The following is a 16269-nucleotide window of genomic DNA, read 5'->3' on the forward strand; positions in this document are numbered from 1 at the left end:
CCATGTGCTAAATGATAGCTGCATCAAGCGTGAACCAAATTGCACGACTTGGTGCACCCCATTGCGTCCGGGACAGAAAAGGCCCGACTCATAAGAGTGGTTGCATACGAGTTTAAAAAATATTGTTACAAAATACGAGAGTCATTTTCGGAACACTGGCAATGATGATTATAAAATCCACGCCTGGAATTTCCTCCCGTGTAGGGCCCCTTGAGGAAGATCAAATCCATCAGCTCAGCATTTAATGCTATTTAATGATTTAATGAATTGACAGTTCTTTTCTTTCTAATTGATAAGTACCATAGAAAAGGTAGAGGGGTAAGTAAGACAAGGAAGTAAAAAGTTTATTATTATTATTATTGTTATTATTATTATGTACCAAAAAAAAGTATTTTTTTTTGCCATACTTGGCAACTAAAAGATCACAACCATGCCACTTGGCAAACTATGATCTCCTTCAGATTCATCTAACTGATTTTCCTCATTTCTTGCAGGAAAAATCTATTTGTTTCTTTCTATGCATCCTTAAATTTAATGCAATTAAGATTCCATCAAACCACCCCCACCTTCCTTCTCTCTCTCCCCCGTCTTCTCTGCCTCGTCTACAAAGAGAGATCTTGGTGAATTCACCATTTATTAATGCAACCAAGGTCTTCCAGCTGGATGTTCAAGCCTTCGAGAGCCAAAGATACCATGTCTTGAATGCACTTTTGTGCATTCCTCACTTCAAGATTTGTCTTTGCTCTTCTGAGTCTCCAGGCTTGTGTGTTTCCTTCCCTAAAGCGCATTGAGGAAGCCTCTCGAGTGCAGAGGTTTGAAGGTCTATGAGGTACCTTTTAGGAGTCTTAGTTGTGTTGTTTTTGGAGCTGCAGGGGTTTTGAGTATATCTTAATGGATGTTGGCTTTCCAAGGGAGGAAAGTAAGTACAAATGAGGCTGGCCCCTACTTCTTCTCAGATGGATAGCTTTTATGGATAAAGAAGGAAGGAAATCACATGTACAGCTTTAATGGTGCAAGATGGCCGTCAGCGAGATGAAGAAAAGCAATGGAGAGTAATATCTTCTTGAATAGACTGCCTGCCTGAATTAAAGATAGCTTGCGTCAGGGAGAAAGAGTTCAGGGGAAAGGGGGAAAAAAATACAGGGAAAGAGAGAGAGAGAGAGAAGGGAAGAGAAGATGCCGACGGTTTGGTTTACTCTGAAGAAATCTCTCCAGTGCAAATCTGAGCCATCTGATGTCCATGATCCAAAGGCCAGGGTGCCGTTGGCCATTTTGACAAGGAGACCAGGGAGGTCTGGTTGCTCTAGATCTATTGCCAACCTCAAAGATGTCATCCATGGGAGCAAAAGGCACCTCGAGAAGCCACCAAGTTGCAGCCCAAGGTCCATTGGGAGCAGTGAGTTCCTGAATCCAATCACACATGAGGTCATCCTCAGCAACTCCAGGTGTGAGCTCAGGATAACTGGTTTTGGGGGCTGCCATGAGGGGGAGGCTGGGGTTGGCTCAACCTATGTGGGTACTCTTAGGCCCGGTACCCCAGGGCCAGGGGGCCACTTCGGTCTCCAACACAACCCCTCCGTCAGAGGAGCCAGCACCACCCCTCCAAGGAGGTCACCTAGCTTGCTTGGCGACAAGGAGGGCTATGGCTTTGGGGGTTCATCTCTCTCTAGTGCTGTGTTTGCGAATGGTGGTGGTGGAGTTCATCGTGTTTCCTTCACTCCAAGGGCCTCTCATGAGGCCAGGTCACATGGATCCTCTGCTAACATTACATGCCACAAATGTGGAGAGCAGTTTGGGAAGTTGGAAGCCTTGGAAGCTCACCATCTCTCCAAGCATGCAGGTACGGAACATAATCTAGAAATATAGCTCCAGTTTTTTATACCACCATAGACTTCATGTTGGTTTGTTACCTTTTTCTCTTTTTTTTGTTGGGGGGGGGGGGGGGGGGGGGGGGGTGAGACTACCTTTTTCTTGAGACTATCGGGAGGGCCTGACATTGATGAACAATTTCCTCAAGATTTAATATGTTAGATTTGATTTTCGTACAAATGGCTTGTTGGTGTCAAAAGATTTTCTTTGCTTTATCAATTTTTTTGGGAAATCTACGTAATTGCGTTGGTCATCTTTGACATCTATTCCAACAATATAGAAAACAATCTCTGCGTACCACATGTTTTGTCCGACATATTTAGTGATTCTTCCCCATTTCTTGAAATTGAGCTGTCTATATTGATGAAGGCTAGATACTTTAGATTTTATTATCTGGATTATCTAATCTTATTACCTGCCTCGGGTATTAGGGCTCCCAAATGCTTTTAGGCCTCAACACTAAGCTTTTGCACCAAAATCAAGCCAGCCCCTTGACATTTTTCAGAAGTAGTGGACTAAATGAATTATAGACATGCTTAGTAAAGGCAGACAGTCGCACATGCTTAAATCATTCAAATCTTTCATATTGGTGGCACCACTTTAAACACGCTTCTGAAACATATAATGATGTACTGAGGAAAATGGAGGGGAAATGAGCCAGGGAGGAGCAATGCACTTTTACTTTTCCTTTAAAATTACTTCCGATTTGCGTAGTTGATAAGACTTTCATGCACACAAATTTCCCGGCTCCATCAGCCAATCCATTAGTGTTATTTTCGCATTTAAGTTTTAACTCATTTGAATGCTTATGATTTTATATCACAAGCTTTTGAAAAGAAAATTCTGGGTCTCTGCCTCCTACAAACTTGAGGACATCCTTTATTTTAAGGTGTGACCTGTGATTCTTTGTTATCTCTGTAGTCACTGAACTTGTGGAAGGAGACTCCTCCAGAAAGATAGTCGAAATTATATGTAGAACAAGCTTGGTAAAGTCTGAGAGCAGTTGTTGGCGGATAGAGAGAGTCCTCAAAGTCCATAACATGCAAAAAACTCTTGCCCGCTTTGAAGAATACAGGGAAATGGTGAAGCTTAGAGCCAGCAAACTCCCAAAGAAGCATCCCCGTTGCCTGGCCGACGGCAATGAACTGCTAAGATTCTATGGAACCACAATTGCCTGTTCTCTTGGCATGAATGGCACTTCAAGCCTATGTTCATCAGAGAAGTGCAACGTTTGCCAGATTATAAGATACGGGTTCCCCACAAAGAAGGAACTGAAAGGAGGTATTGGTATTGGAGTGTTTACAACGTCCACTAGTGGGAGAGCATTTGAATCTATTGAAATATATGAGGACGATCCAAACGTAAAGAAGGCACTGCTGGTTTGTAGGGTGATTGCAGGCAGGGTTCATAAGCCATTGGATAACTTCCAAGAGTTAGCAGGAGAGTCTGGTTTCGACTCATTGGCTGGGAAGGTGGGCCTGTATGCCAGCTTTGAGGAGCTCTATTTGCTTAGTCCGCGAGCTCTTCTTCCATGCTTTGTGGTAATCTGTAAATCCTGAGGAAATTTACCATTTTTATGTTACATCTTGAGTTAAATCTGAAATGCTTTGAACTCTCACTCATGCACAGGCGCTACTGAGTTTATTGATTACCATTGATAAGGATTCAGGTCTCATTATGCTCACATTGTCCAATGACCTTATGTGTAGTTTCATAAAACTTATCTGGCACAGCAACCAACTTCCTCTGTCACATAGAACTGTTTCTCTCTTCCATCCACATCCACATTAAATGATATCTGTTTTGATGTCACAAATTTGACTGTACAGAGAAACCCCTGTACATGGTCCTTGGGTCGATACGGTCTCATTACATTTTCTAGAGAAAGGTTGCTGCCATCTTTCTTAAATAACATATATACTGTTGCAGGACAATATAGAAAATTTCTACTGTGCAATCATTACTGTTACCTGACGTAAATCCTGTCTATCGCCCTTGTGATTTAGATACAGGAGTTGCCCTGGCCCATCGTCGAACAAGCATTGTGTATTTGCAAGCCCCATTTTCTATTAATGAACTTCATATTCTATCCCTGTTGTTGTACAAATATGTGAACATAAACCAGAAACCTTATTTCATTTACTTAGAGTTGATTTATGAATCCTACCTTGCCATTAATTCTACAGTGCTTTTGTTCTAAGTATCAGATCATCGTGGACTGACTCAGAACAGGTCCCACTGCTCATGTGAAGTCCCCCGTCTTTATAGAAACTGTTTCCCTTCTCGCAGAAGGTGGGAACTTTGACAGGATTGGTTTCCCTTGATCGAATCAAAACAAAATCTTTTCATTAGCCTTGTTTTCTAGGTTTGACACTGTTTCACTAACCGATTAGATGCTTCATCTCATTGTACACTTCTGCCGTTGAGATGGTGCAGTCATTATTTAGCTTTTGAGGTTGTAAATACGCATTCTTTGTCCTCTAATTATAGTTATATGCATTATAATTTAAAATACGTATGTGTATTATTTTGTGAACGGACTCATTGGTAGTTGCAGATTCTTCTCCGCCTCATGCGCTAATCATAGGCTTAGAAGTCTGCCAGATCTAGAAGTCAAGCGGAGCAATTGGCTAACTTATTTGTTTGGGCCTGTGTAACGTTAAGGGCAGGTAGCAAGTCATCTGACTGTAGAAGTTTGGTGGGCCATTCACCGTGTTGGTATCCTAGGATTACATCTATGTTTGATTGTTTAATAGATGGCTAACATCCTCGTGCTCTTTTTAATAGCATGGGATGGCTAGGTGCCCCTACACTTGGCTAAGGGGAGAGAAAGCAAAGGGCAATGAGACATGGAGTTTGGTTTGGGTTGCTGCAAGGTTGGTCATAAGGCCTTGTCATGTCTCCATATCCATTTTGTTTTTATTGATTGGTGAAATGGTAGGTTGTCTATTTGACTGCAGAGCAGGGTCACCCCACAAGCCCACAAATTTGGACCTACATGTTCCTCAAACTGTTGGAAGATAGGGTATCATTTGGTCAAGGAAGTAAACAAAGATCTACTGATGGAAATGTAAAACTAAGTTTCTAGTCTGAAGGTATTATCCAGAAGAAATTCAGTTCATAATGTAAGACTGCACCATGTGAATCAAAGCAATGCATGATTAATTGACACTGGAACACTTATGGCGCAGTTAATGCATGAGAAAAGCTGGCGGCATTCATTATACTGTGTTTGCATAGAACTTGGAGGTAATCAAATGCCATAGTGCTATTTTTCAGTCAATTAAAATCAGCCACAGCAACCTGGCAAAATTTCTTGTTATGTTTGTCATTCTGGTTGAGTAGTTAAAAAAAGGGTCAAAAAATTATTATTCGCAGTTGCTGTTCTTCAACAACCAACCTTGAACGCCGTATGGTGGTATCTCCTTTTCATACTAACAAAAATCCAAAGTACATGTCTGCAATAAATTTTGCTTGACTAGATGAAGCTATTTTCGTACTCTCAAACTCGTCGTATAGGTGTGCTCTCAACTGGTTGATGGTCCCAGCCATTCTAGATTTTAATCTCGAATCATTACTGATCAAGTGTGCTTCTTCCTTCCACCAGAAAAAAACGGATCTGCTTCTTGTCACCGTATCAATAAAAATAGTTTAAATCGGCATCAAGACATCAATGAAAGTGCTTACGAGCGAAATAGCTGTCATTCCTTTCTTTTGAATCATGTAAAGATACCAGTTGTATGGGTTAAATTGTATGAGTTAAATGAGAATATTTGGATTTTCTAATGTTGCAATTAAGAGCTCATGGCTCAAAATATGGGATATTATCCGCTTTAATCTATGAGTTTCATGATTTTGATCTTCAAAAAACGTCTCATGTAGAAAGAATAATCTTTTCCTATATAAAGCAGAGTTTTTCTTGATTCACAATCAATATGGAATTAATAATACTTTTCCTTTTATACCACAATATAAGCCCTCAATCAAAAGGAAGTCTATGTACGAACGGGAGTTATTCTTATTTTTACTACAACCCTCCCAATAATGATAGAGTCTATATACGAAAGGAAGATAGAAGCCCAATAATTGAAGGAGTGGTCCCCTACCTTGTGCATCACTATTACGATCAAGAGCTTATGGCTTGGTATGTGAGATATTGTCTGCTTTAGTTCATGTGCCTCACCATTTTATTCTTTAAAAAATATCTTATGTGAAAAAGATGATCCCTTCATATATAAGTCGAGAGTTCTTCTTGACCTACAATCAATACAAAACTAATAATATCCTCCTTACCACAACACCTATGATGATTATTTATAAAATTGAAGATCCTAGAGAGTTTGTGCCTCATTAAAGTAGATTCATGGAGCAGATTAATATATTCTCCCTACTTGAGTTCTCAAATCCTCACCAAGAGAAAATTTCAAATTCAATCAAATTCAATTACAATACCCTACTTCATCCATAAGCAATCCAAAAAAAAATCTATACCGCAACATCCCCTGGTCCGCATAAACTATGGATTAGATCCTCTCTGATAACACATTTGATGGCTCTATCACCAAAATATATATACGATGACTCATATATGATCACAACAAGCCATCTCACTCGTGTTTTTTAAAAGTCATCCGACTTATGACTATGCGCACTTATCCTGCATCATGCCAGGCTATAAGCGATGAACACCAGTGTTTCATACCACTCTGGATAACGCGCATTAAAGGAGTATATGTAAAAAAAGAAAGCATTCGGAATTTATTTTCCCATTTCTAGATATCAAACAATAATTCCATGAATAGGTTTATGTAGTGAAGTGGAATCCAGCAGAACCCCTGATTAACTCATATAGTAAACTAACAACAGCTATCATATTAAAACCAATCAATTTATAAATAAATGAAGATATTAAACATCTGACAGGTCAGACGAGCTACCGATGGACTCCTCACTCAGAAGCCTGGAAATTGAAGTAAGAACATCTGGCAGTTCTTAGTCCATGGACTCATTCTGTACATTGGTCAGCAGGAGTTTCCTTTCATGATGCCTTTTTCTAAGGTTTGCCTTCACAATACATGACAGAGCCTGAACCGCATAACTCATGGGAGGCAGTTTTTTAGAAAAAAAATGTTTATAGTCGGATCAATTATGAAAAAAATTATAATTGGATCGTCGTCGTCTGCCATGTGCATGTGTTGAGACATCCATCAAAAAAAAAAATGGTTATATGATGTTTATCTAAACTATTTAAAAATTCTTAGAATTTATCTATTCTTCTTTTCTTAGTACGCATGCACGGCCACTCATTTTTTGATGGACATTCTCGATAAAAGGAATATATCCTATAAGCTAATCGAAGTTTATATTTTGATGAGCTTTCGTTGTAATCTTTCAGACTCATGTAATTGATATTTTATAAATAAAAGGTATTTTTCATTATATGCCGCATCTTACTTTTGTAATAATTATGATGAACTCCATAAATCAGAACAATGGCTTTAGGATTATGATAAGATCATACCTATGAGACCTAAAATCTTAAAAATCCTAATTTAAAATATTCCTAGTCATAGGAGCATTGAATAGGGAATCAATGTTCTGGATAGACTAGCACTTCCTATGTATGCTCGATGGAAATGATGGCTGATCTCATAAGCCACTTGTGTGAGACACTAATACAAAGATGTAGGTGCTTATTAGAGAATGAGTTCACTGAATTGATCCGACTTAAAAAACGTCTTATGAAATCTACGTACCCATCAAAAGATATTTTCTTATAGTGAAAGTTGTACATGTAATCCTTTGACTTGAGACTACTATAGAAACTTATATACATGAATTCATATTTTGGTTCATACTCATTCATGACTTAGTCATGTGTGGGATGATCTGGATTTGGTGGAATGTATATGAAGGTTGTGAGTAAGTCAACATAGAATCAATCACTTCTGATAAAAGGAGATTGCATCTTATTTTCTCTGATCGATTGATGATTCAGGAAGCCTTTGATCAAAGCAGAATGAATATTAAAAAGAGTTTCTAATATTTCATTAATCGAATCATCATTAAAGATTAAAAAAAATATGAATATGATATTGGATTTGACATCATTCCATATCCAAAGTCATATTCGGGATGCAGGAAGATCGTAGGATTGAATTGCATGGTAACTTTCCACTGAAGGATATTTTTGATATTTTCATCAAAATTTCATATCTTCTAAGTAGATATGATATATTGCTAGACGTCAATCTTGTCTCGTGGGTTTGATCGAATTAAAGAGTTTAATTCGATCGTCAATTAGAAAGAATTCTAATTGCTAAAATCAGATTAGCTCGATTGGATCCAGATAGATTAGATTAAATTTTAATCAAATCATATTGACTTGCACTCGGACCCACTGCTGGCTAGATGTGAAACTCAATAGATCACACACAAAAAGAATTGATCAGGGGTTTAGTTGGGTCAGATCATGTTTGCAAAATTGGCATGCTAGCACATGTTGCAAATCCTAGCTCTTTGTTTCGAATCGGCTTCGAAATTGATTTCAATTTGGGCTAATTAAATATAAATTAATTCAAACTAATTTTGGATTTGAGTTGGGTCAACCCTTGGCTGCATGTATCAGAGATTTAGAGCCAAGTAACCAAGTGCCCATGCATCAAGAATTTTTTTTGCGTGTGGGATGCATTTTTGTATGCAAAAGATCAAGTGGCATCCCATGAGATGGGACGCCCCTTTCTCATCCTTATCCAATGGTTCCATAGTGAAATTATTTTTCTTAGAATCATGATTTCTTTCTAAGCGTGGAGGAGTCCTTCTATGGCTAAATCACCTTCTGATTTAATCATGGAAATTGGTTGAAGTTTGAAAACTAGCCTAATCTATCTATGCGCCTAATCTAAAGTCCATGTTATGAAGGACTCTTAGCTAATTGTCACGCCTCATCTTAATCTCAAATTTTTTTCTACGCCAACATCAGGTTAGCGCCTCAATTTTGGGCCATTGGATAGACAAAGTTGCATGGATGAGTGGTGGAGAAAAAAATGCGCCTAAGAAAACCTCGCGACGTATCGGAGAATCATCGAGAAAAATGTTCTGAAGAGTCTTTCTGTGCAAAGTGTCTCTTGGATTTTTTTCCGATGATTGCCATGTATCAAAATATTCCAGATAGGTGTGGGATTTCATCAGGGAGCGTGAGAAATTTTGATGGATGCGAGATGGCACATAGAGAGGGTGCGAGATAAGTCTGAAGGCAACCCATCGCTACTATTTAAAGGGGGTATGCCGAGGGATTTGTTTCATTCAGAAATTTGCTCCTATGTCTTCTTTCTTATATCCTCTCCCTATTATCCAATTAATCTCTTCCTTCTCTTATTAGGACAAGTCTAAAATAGTAAGGACAAGTCCGATTTTAGGATAAGAGCCTAAGAAGAGATTTAAGGAAGACAAGGAGAGAAGAAAGGTAGAGATAGAAAGACTAGAAGGAGAGAAAAAAGATCTTGAGGTCCTGCTGCCCAAGAAAATTCTCAGAGTGAGAATTTTGGTGGAGAAATCATCTTAGAGAGTTGGTGTCCTAATCGTAGCCCTGTGTGGATCACCGTTGGAGGGCGAACACTTGGGTGCCTAGTGGAAGTTCTGTCGGATTTTAGAATAAGCGCTGCAGGTATTCTTTTATAGTTTAAATCTTATTATGAATATATGTTATATGATTGTTAATCATCAAGGAAGTGCTGATTTTAGGGCTTAATATCTAAGATTTCATAGTTTAAAATTTTGAAATCCATTATGCTTCCGCTATGCATGTCCATCCTGAAATCCTACACCCGAAGCATGCCCGATCATAATTCTTTCTATGGTCAGCCCGATTATAAAATTTTTATCCCATTTTTTGGATTCTAGGCTGACGCATGTGTATACAATTGCTACCATGTCATTTACCTCTTGCACATCATATACTCCAGCTAGCTAAGAATCCACTAAGGACTCGTTTGGTTGACGGAAAGTAGAGGGGGGAAGAGACACTTATTGGGAAGTGAAGAAAGAGTCTCTTATTTGGTTCGAATTTTAAGAAAAGCGAGAGTAGAAAAAGTACTTCCTATGAAAAATCACTTCCCATATTTCATGACAAGTATAAACCCATAGGAGAGGTGGATTTTGGCACTTCCCATGGCATGAAAAATAATAGTATTTTTTTTTCTAAAATATCCTTTTAAGATCCATAGCTAAAATTTAGTAAATATCAATAGATGGTTAGGATCAAATACTGAATAGTAATATAATATTATATTAATATTATCTTAATATTTATATAAATATAATATTAATATTTATTATATTTTAATATTATTTTAATATTTATATTAATATAATATTTTTATTAATATTAATATAATATTAATATTAATATAATATAATATTTATATCTATATTAATAAATATATTATATTAAAATATTCATGTTATATTAATATAATATTAATATATTAGTATTATATTAACACAATAAATTATTATGATCTAATATTATATTATAATATATTTATATTATATTTATATTAATATAAATATAATATTTATATTTATATAAAGTTTATGAGTAAAAATATATTGTTTTATATCTACTAAAAGTATAATAGGTATTTTACATAATTTTTTCAGAAAAATAGATGTTCATCCAAACGTAAGCTACTTTATAATAAGTCATCTTCTCATGATCAATCAAGCATACTAAAATTCTATTCGCAGTAAGTTACTTCTCAGAAAGTTACTTTCTGGAAAGAAAAGTCCTTTCCGTGAACCGAATCCTAGTTCTTCCCAGTCAACTCTTCCCTCGGTATTTATTGCTGCCTAATTCATAATGAAATGTTCAAATATATGCATGCGAAGCATAAATTTCACTGGGCTATTTGATCAGATGCTCGGCTATCCAATATGAGCATGATGCATATAAATATAAAATCTTTGTTGGAAAGATATTAGCCTACCTAAGAAGCCATGCACACCATAGTTAAGATACATCATTATTTGTCTTCCCAAATAGAAGGTTGTAGACAATGTGATGAGAGTTGTACTAGTATATCATCAGAATGAATAAACTGGATGTCAACTAGTGCATACAAAGATAACTCCTCCAGGTGTGGGAGTCAGCCGAGATTAGAAACGCAGGGAGTAAGAAATAGGGGAATCAAGGAGGCCCACGCACTCACCAATCCCAAGACTGAGGGGATATGAAACCCATTAGGAAAGCTAGCATCCATTCAATCCTGGCATTTCAGGTCAATTGGCCAAACATCCTTCGACTTCCCATTTCACACCATCTCCACCTCACCAGTTTCCCACCTCTCAGAAGTCTACAACAGCCATGGCATCCAGGCAGCTATACACGCCCTTGAAACCTTTGTTTCCCTGCTACCATGATTTTAGACACCATGATTCACATACACATGAAAGTGGCAGTACTGGCATGCAAGCAAGTTTTAAACCGCCAAACGATTTGATTGAATAAAGGGGAAGAAAACATTCATAATCAGAGAGAAGAGGCAAGTTGGTAACATGCAACAATGAAAGTGAACATCACCAGTAGGTCATATGCACGATATACAGGTGTCATTAGTTGATAGTTTGTGTTAATGTATCTGGATATGATACTCTTGGGCTTTGAGTTAGCAGGCCTGGGTTTAAACCACAACCACCATATCAAAATCATATCAAAAAAGCGACATTGATAATGTGAACTTTATCAGATGGTAACCATGAAGAGGTTCCAAAATTCACTTGAAGTAACCTGGTGACAACCTGCAGGGAGGCATGTACACAACATCTGAAATATTCTCAAGACCGGCAAGTTATGAAACCCTATATAAGAATGAATTAGAACAGGGAAGAAAGTGTTTAGGACTGTAGTAATATTAGCACATCCATATCCAATGACAGCTTGATGGTTCCAATACATCAATTGTTGGGAAATATATAAAGCACTAGAATTCTGGAAAACAGAGATCTTACAAGCTCGACATACTCCATAAGGCCCAGTTGTGGCTTCCTACCTGCAATCATTTCAAAAAGCAGGACACCGAAGCTGTAGACATCACTTTTCTTGGTGAAAGTCCTTGATGATACATAATCAGGATCAAGATAGCCAAAAGTTCCCCTGACATTAGATATGTGACAGCTAAACACTGCTTCTCTAGATAGCCCACAATCCACAACCTGCACGAAGAGGCAAATTACTTAGACGGATAAGTTTTATAATTTAAGCAAAATAAAAAAAGACAAGATACTGATGCCTATTGCTGGATTCTTAAACACATGGCATGCTTGAATGTGCATTCTATACAGGAACAGCATCCTGGACCATCAGTTTTTTATACTGTAAAAAATAGTTGAGAAGGGACGTTATAGTTAAGGAAACATGATGGAAGAAATCAGAGAAATTTTCCAGCAAGAAGAAGAGATCAAAGAAATAATACAATTTTGAGTTCTTCTAATCACTAAATTCTAAGACATCATAAGTCATCTACAAAAATAACTACAGTATAAGCTTGTCTCTTTCCAACCAAATGACTGATTGGATGACCCTGCCAGCTAATTTGTTGTGCAAGACAAGTCCTTTCTCAGCAGACAATGCCACGCATCCAGACAGCTTTGCCCCTTCCATCCTAATCAGGCAGTCCATCCACTCTTGTAGCAGTTCTACAAACATCAGAAAGATAGATGATCTCATGTCAAGCCATGTCATTTGCTCCTATCATGATAAGTTTGCTTCTCAGTCCATTTAATTGCATTAGCAAAATCATCGTCCATGTCAAAGTAAGCTATAACAGATAGCTAACCAAAGTTTCAGCATTTATCTTCTTCACAAGTACCACGTAGTAAGCTGATTGGGAAAATGGAATAGAAAGCAAAAGCTTAAAAACCCAGAAGCAAGCAGCATGCCAAGAGTTGATCTCAATTAAAATAAAATCTATGGTCCTACCACCAAATGCTATAGCCAAAAGTTAATGACAAAATAAACCTGGAGGTTATGTGTCAGAAATGGATCCATAATTCTAAGTAGACTCAGTGCCTTCACATATATCCCTGATTTCCTTATACCAGTATTAGGTATCAGAAACAATGAAATATTTACGTACTCTAGCTCGCATGAACTGATCCAATAGTACATTAGAAGACTTGATGTCACAATGCACTACAGATGGAACAGCCTGCAGAAGGGGAAAACAAAAAAGAAACTAGTCAGACTATCTTGCACATCACAGAGGTGCTCTGTTCATATCTGTCAATGATACGAGAACTTACACAGTCATGAAGATACTCCAAGCCTCTTGCAACATCTAGAGCTATATTAACCCTCAAGTTCCAGCTCAATGGTCCATGTTTCTCACCTACAGACATGGAGGGACTTTGAACAGATGAAAAGTGTCAGTTAAAATTTACGCATTTGATGTGCTACTATATGCATCTTGAGATCCATAGATTGTGTATCTAAAGACTCATTTACCATATAAGTGAGAAGCAACACTGCCATTACTCATGTAGACATACATTAGCATATGCTGGCCTTCATCTGCACAGTACCCCAGCAAATTTATAAGGTTTCTATGATGCAATCTACCAAGTAGCATAACCTAAAATCAAAAGCCAAAGAAAAGTTATACATTGCCACTAAAAGAAGTGGAGTTTTCTGGATAAAAGGATCAGAACTATATGAACAAGAAAGAAACGGGGCCATGAGAAACCAAAATTTGGAGAAGGCTCACAAATATAAACATAGAAAGAGAAATCATCAGGCCTCAAACCTTTTCTTCATCAAAAAACTTTACACGAAAATAAAATTATATGAGCATAATTTATGTTACTTGGGCACTTCATTTTTAAGATGTCTAGAAGTGCCAGTACTTGTAGACTCTTGAACATGACATAATTGGACACTCCACTTTGAAGTGTCCTGCTGATCCTGCTGATGTCAATGAAAAATGCCAAGCACTTGAGACTTTTCCTTTTCGGAGTTTCATGCATGTGCGCATGCATACGCACACACATACATGTGTTTGTAGCTTGCTAAATAGTTGCAGGTGTATTGCTGTTAATGGCAACTGGTGAGGTTTTTATAAAAGAAATATATATCCTGATATGACCAGGTTTCAGGCATTAAAATGAAACAGCACTGCAAGAGAAGGATAGTTCAAGTGATAGTCCCTTGTTAATTTTTGTATGTTACATATTGAGCATAAAAGCCCTCAACATCAATTATTTGAAACAGGAAAATAAATTCCAATTAGATAACTTGCTCGAGTTCACATGTAAAATTACCTCAGTATGAAACTCCTTCTCCCCTTGCTTAGAATTGGCAGAAAGCACTTTAACAGCAACTGTCTCCCCAGTAGACATGCGAGCCTTAGAAAAGGACCAAATGCCCCCTGACCTATAACTGTCATAAAATTGTTGGTTGCTTTCTGCAGATCCCTGTGAATGCAGTAGCATTAACAAAGTTGAATATGCTAGAGTTACAATGAAGACCAAAGGAAAGAAAAAAAGGAAAAAAAAAAAAAAAAAAAGAAGTTTGTGAAAAAGTAGATACTTTTGATCTAGAAATGTCTTCAAAAAGTAGCATATATCAAGTGAACAGTGTAGGAAATTTATCCTTGAATTTGTTAAAATATATTCTTCTTTGCAGCAAAATAGTTTACAGCAGGCACAGTTTTCGTACTCATGCAACTATATATTCTCCTATACATTAAAATATTTGTTATCCTAAAGGAACACCCATATATAATCATATTGAATTAATCTTTCAGAAAGTGCACCACTTGAACTTATGAGGCACTCTTTCTTAAAAACATGAGAGGCACTCAGGACTATGTCATCCCACATTTCACATATTGAATGATGCAGGTAATGCTTATGCTGGAATAGATTTTCCTTTCAATATACATTATGAAATATCAATATCGAAAGGTGCTCCATTTACTCGTCAATGCGAAGCAGGCTAAACTACAGCAAAAGGCCGTTTGGGTGACGATACCTGTAGGCATACTTTTGTATTCCAGGAAATGAGATAACATTCTTCTTGTTAGGTCCATTCAGCAACAGAGATGTGCAATCTACTTAAGCAACTTTGGGAGATCGCGGACCAACAGTGGAATCTGAGAGGACTACAGAGGCATCAACAGCATTGGCAAAGGTTGCTATGGAGGTGAACTGGTGTTCCTGGTCTCCCAGATGTTTCCCGTTCAATTTCCTAAGACTACCCTAAAATTTAGCCTCTGCTACACGAACCCATGCACAAACCTGCAATTCAACTTCCATTCAAAATTTACGTTTCAGAAAGTACAAAAGAAATATTTTCAAAAAATATATATTATATCCGAAAAACGAGAATAATTATCTGGAACGAACAACTTAAAGTCAACCGCATGCAGGCCTTGGATGATAGCCGTAGAACTGATCGAGATCGGATCGTTAACTAATAAAATCAACCCCAAGAAGTAATTCTTACAATAAAAAATGTAATTCGATCCGACCATAACCATCATGACATCTTGAGTCAAAACTTGGGTTACTTTTGAATGCAAAAGCATCCAGCGTTATCAGAAGAAACGATTCGTCAAAAGAAAACTAGAATCAGAATCCAACACGGAAGAATCGAATCTAATATTGGATAGGCGGTCCCCAAAGTAAACCTAAGGAAGCAAGATAGACAATTTTCGTTACTATCAGGCCAAAAGCTTCCAAACTGGGGGGGCCAAAAAATCTTTACTAATCTAAACAAAATCCAACAGAATACCTTAAAATCAGTCGAAATTTTGGGTGATTAGAGAGAGAAAAAGAAAAAGAACTAGAACCTCTCGGATCCTCTAATCTAGTTATAAGAGAAAATAAACTCGAAATGAGCTCGAAAAAACCCTATTTTTATAAAACAAAGAAGAATGTTTGAACGGAGAAGGAGCGATCGTTATCACCGCTTTCAACGAGAAGGAACCAGCGAGCGTGCCGAATTCGGAAGATCGAACCAACGGGCAATCCCCGAGAACACGTAGATTCCAGAGAACAGAGGCGAAAAATACAGCGGAAGAACTCGAAACGCAAGGCCGCGGGCATGGACCCCTCTCCTAAGTTTGGGGTTTTTCTTTTCTTTTTTGTTTTAAGATAATATTTCTTAATATTCTTAATAAATTAGTCTCTAAAATTTCTTGCATTTAGTGTCAATTTCTGTTTCTATATTTATAATATATTTATAATATTTTTTATTTATATAATTATTTTTTTTTCGTAAGCAAGTCAAGTCAAGATATCAATTAAAGCTCCCAAGGAAATATAAAAATATTTCAAAAAATTTATGAGACTAACATAATTAAGAAAATATAAGCACGATATTCAGTTCTCCTACCCTAAACC

The 16269-nt window shown here is 37.3% G+C and overlaps 2 protein-coding genes across 2 annotated transcripts; one reads left to right on the top strand and one right to left on the bottom strand.

Annotated features, from left to right (window-relative positions):
• The first annotated feature begins 522 nt into the window (after positions 1–522).
• On the top strand, positions 523–3485 carry LOC105050187 (uncharacterized). Its single transcript, XM_010930114.4, has 2 exons — positions 523–1840; positions 2791–3485. Exons 1-2 carry the CDS (start codon positions 1177–1179, stop codon positions 3426–3428), a joined length of 1302 nt encoding a protein of 433 aa, XP_010928416.1. The 5' UTR covers positions 523–1176; the 3' UTR covers positions 3429–3485.
• Positions 3486–11717: 8232 nt separating this feature from the next.
• On the bottom strand, positions 11718–15972 carry LOC105050196 (calcium/calmodulin-regulated receptor-like kinase 1). Its single transcript, XM_073251218.1, is given in 8 exon segments — positions 11718–12081; positions 13005–13076; positions 13171–13256; positions 13373–13499; positions 14185–14273; positions 14276–14337; positions 14897–15123; positions 15889–15972. Coding segments are annotated over 8 exon segments (1005 nt in total). The 3' UTR covers positions 11718–11823.
• Positions 15973–16269: the final 297 nt, after the last annotated feature.

This window comes from Elaeis guineensis, chromosome 2, assembly GCF_000442705.2.
Source record: "Elaeis guineensis isolate ETL-2024a chromosome 2, EG11, whole genome shotgun sequence".
Lineage (NCBI taxonomy): Eukaryota > Viridiplantae > Streptophyta > Magnoliopsida > Arecales > Arecaceae > Elaeis > Elaeis guineensis.

What these genes read in the sequence shown, in the direction of transcription:
- LOC105050187 (XM_010930114.4), top strand. Translation starts at nt 1,177, where the DNA reads ATGCCGACGGTTTGGTTTACTCTGAAGAAATCTCTCCAGTGCAAATCT. An exon ending in CCATCTCTCCAAGCATGCAG is followed by an intron (nt 1,841 to 2,790) that starts GTACGGAACATA and finishes TTATCTCTGTAG; the next exon opens with TCACTGAACTTGTGGAAGGA.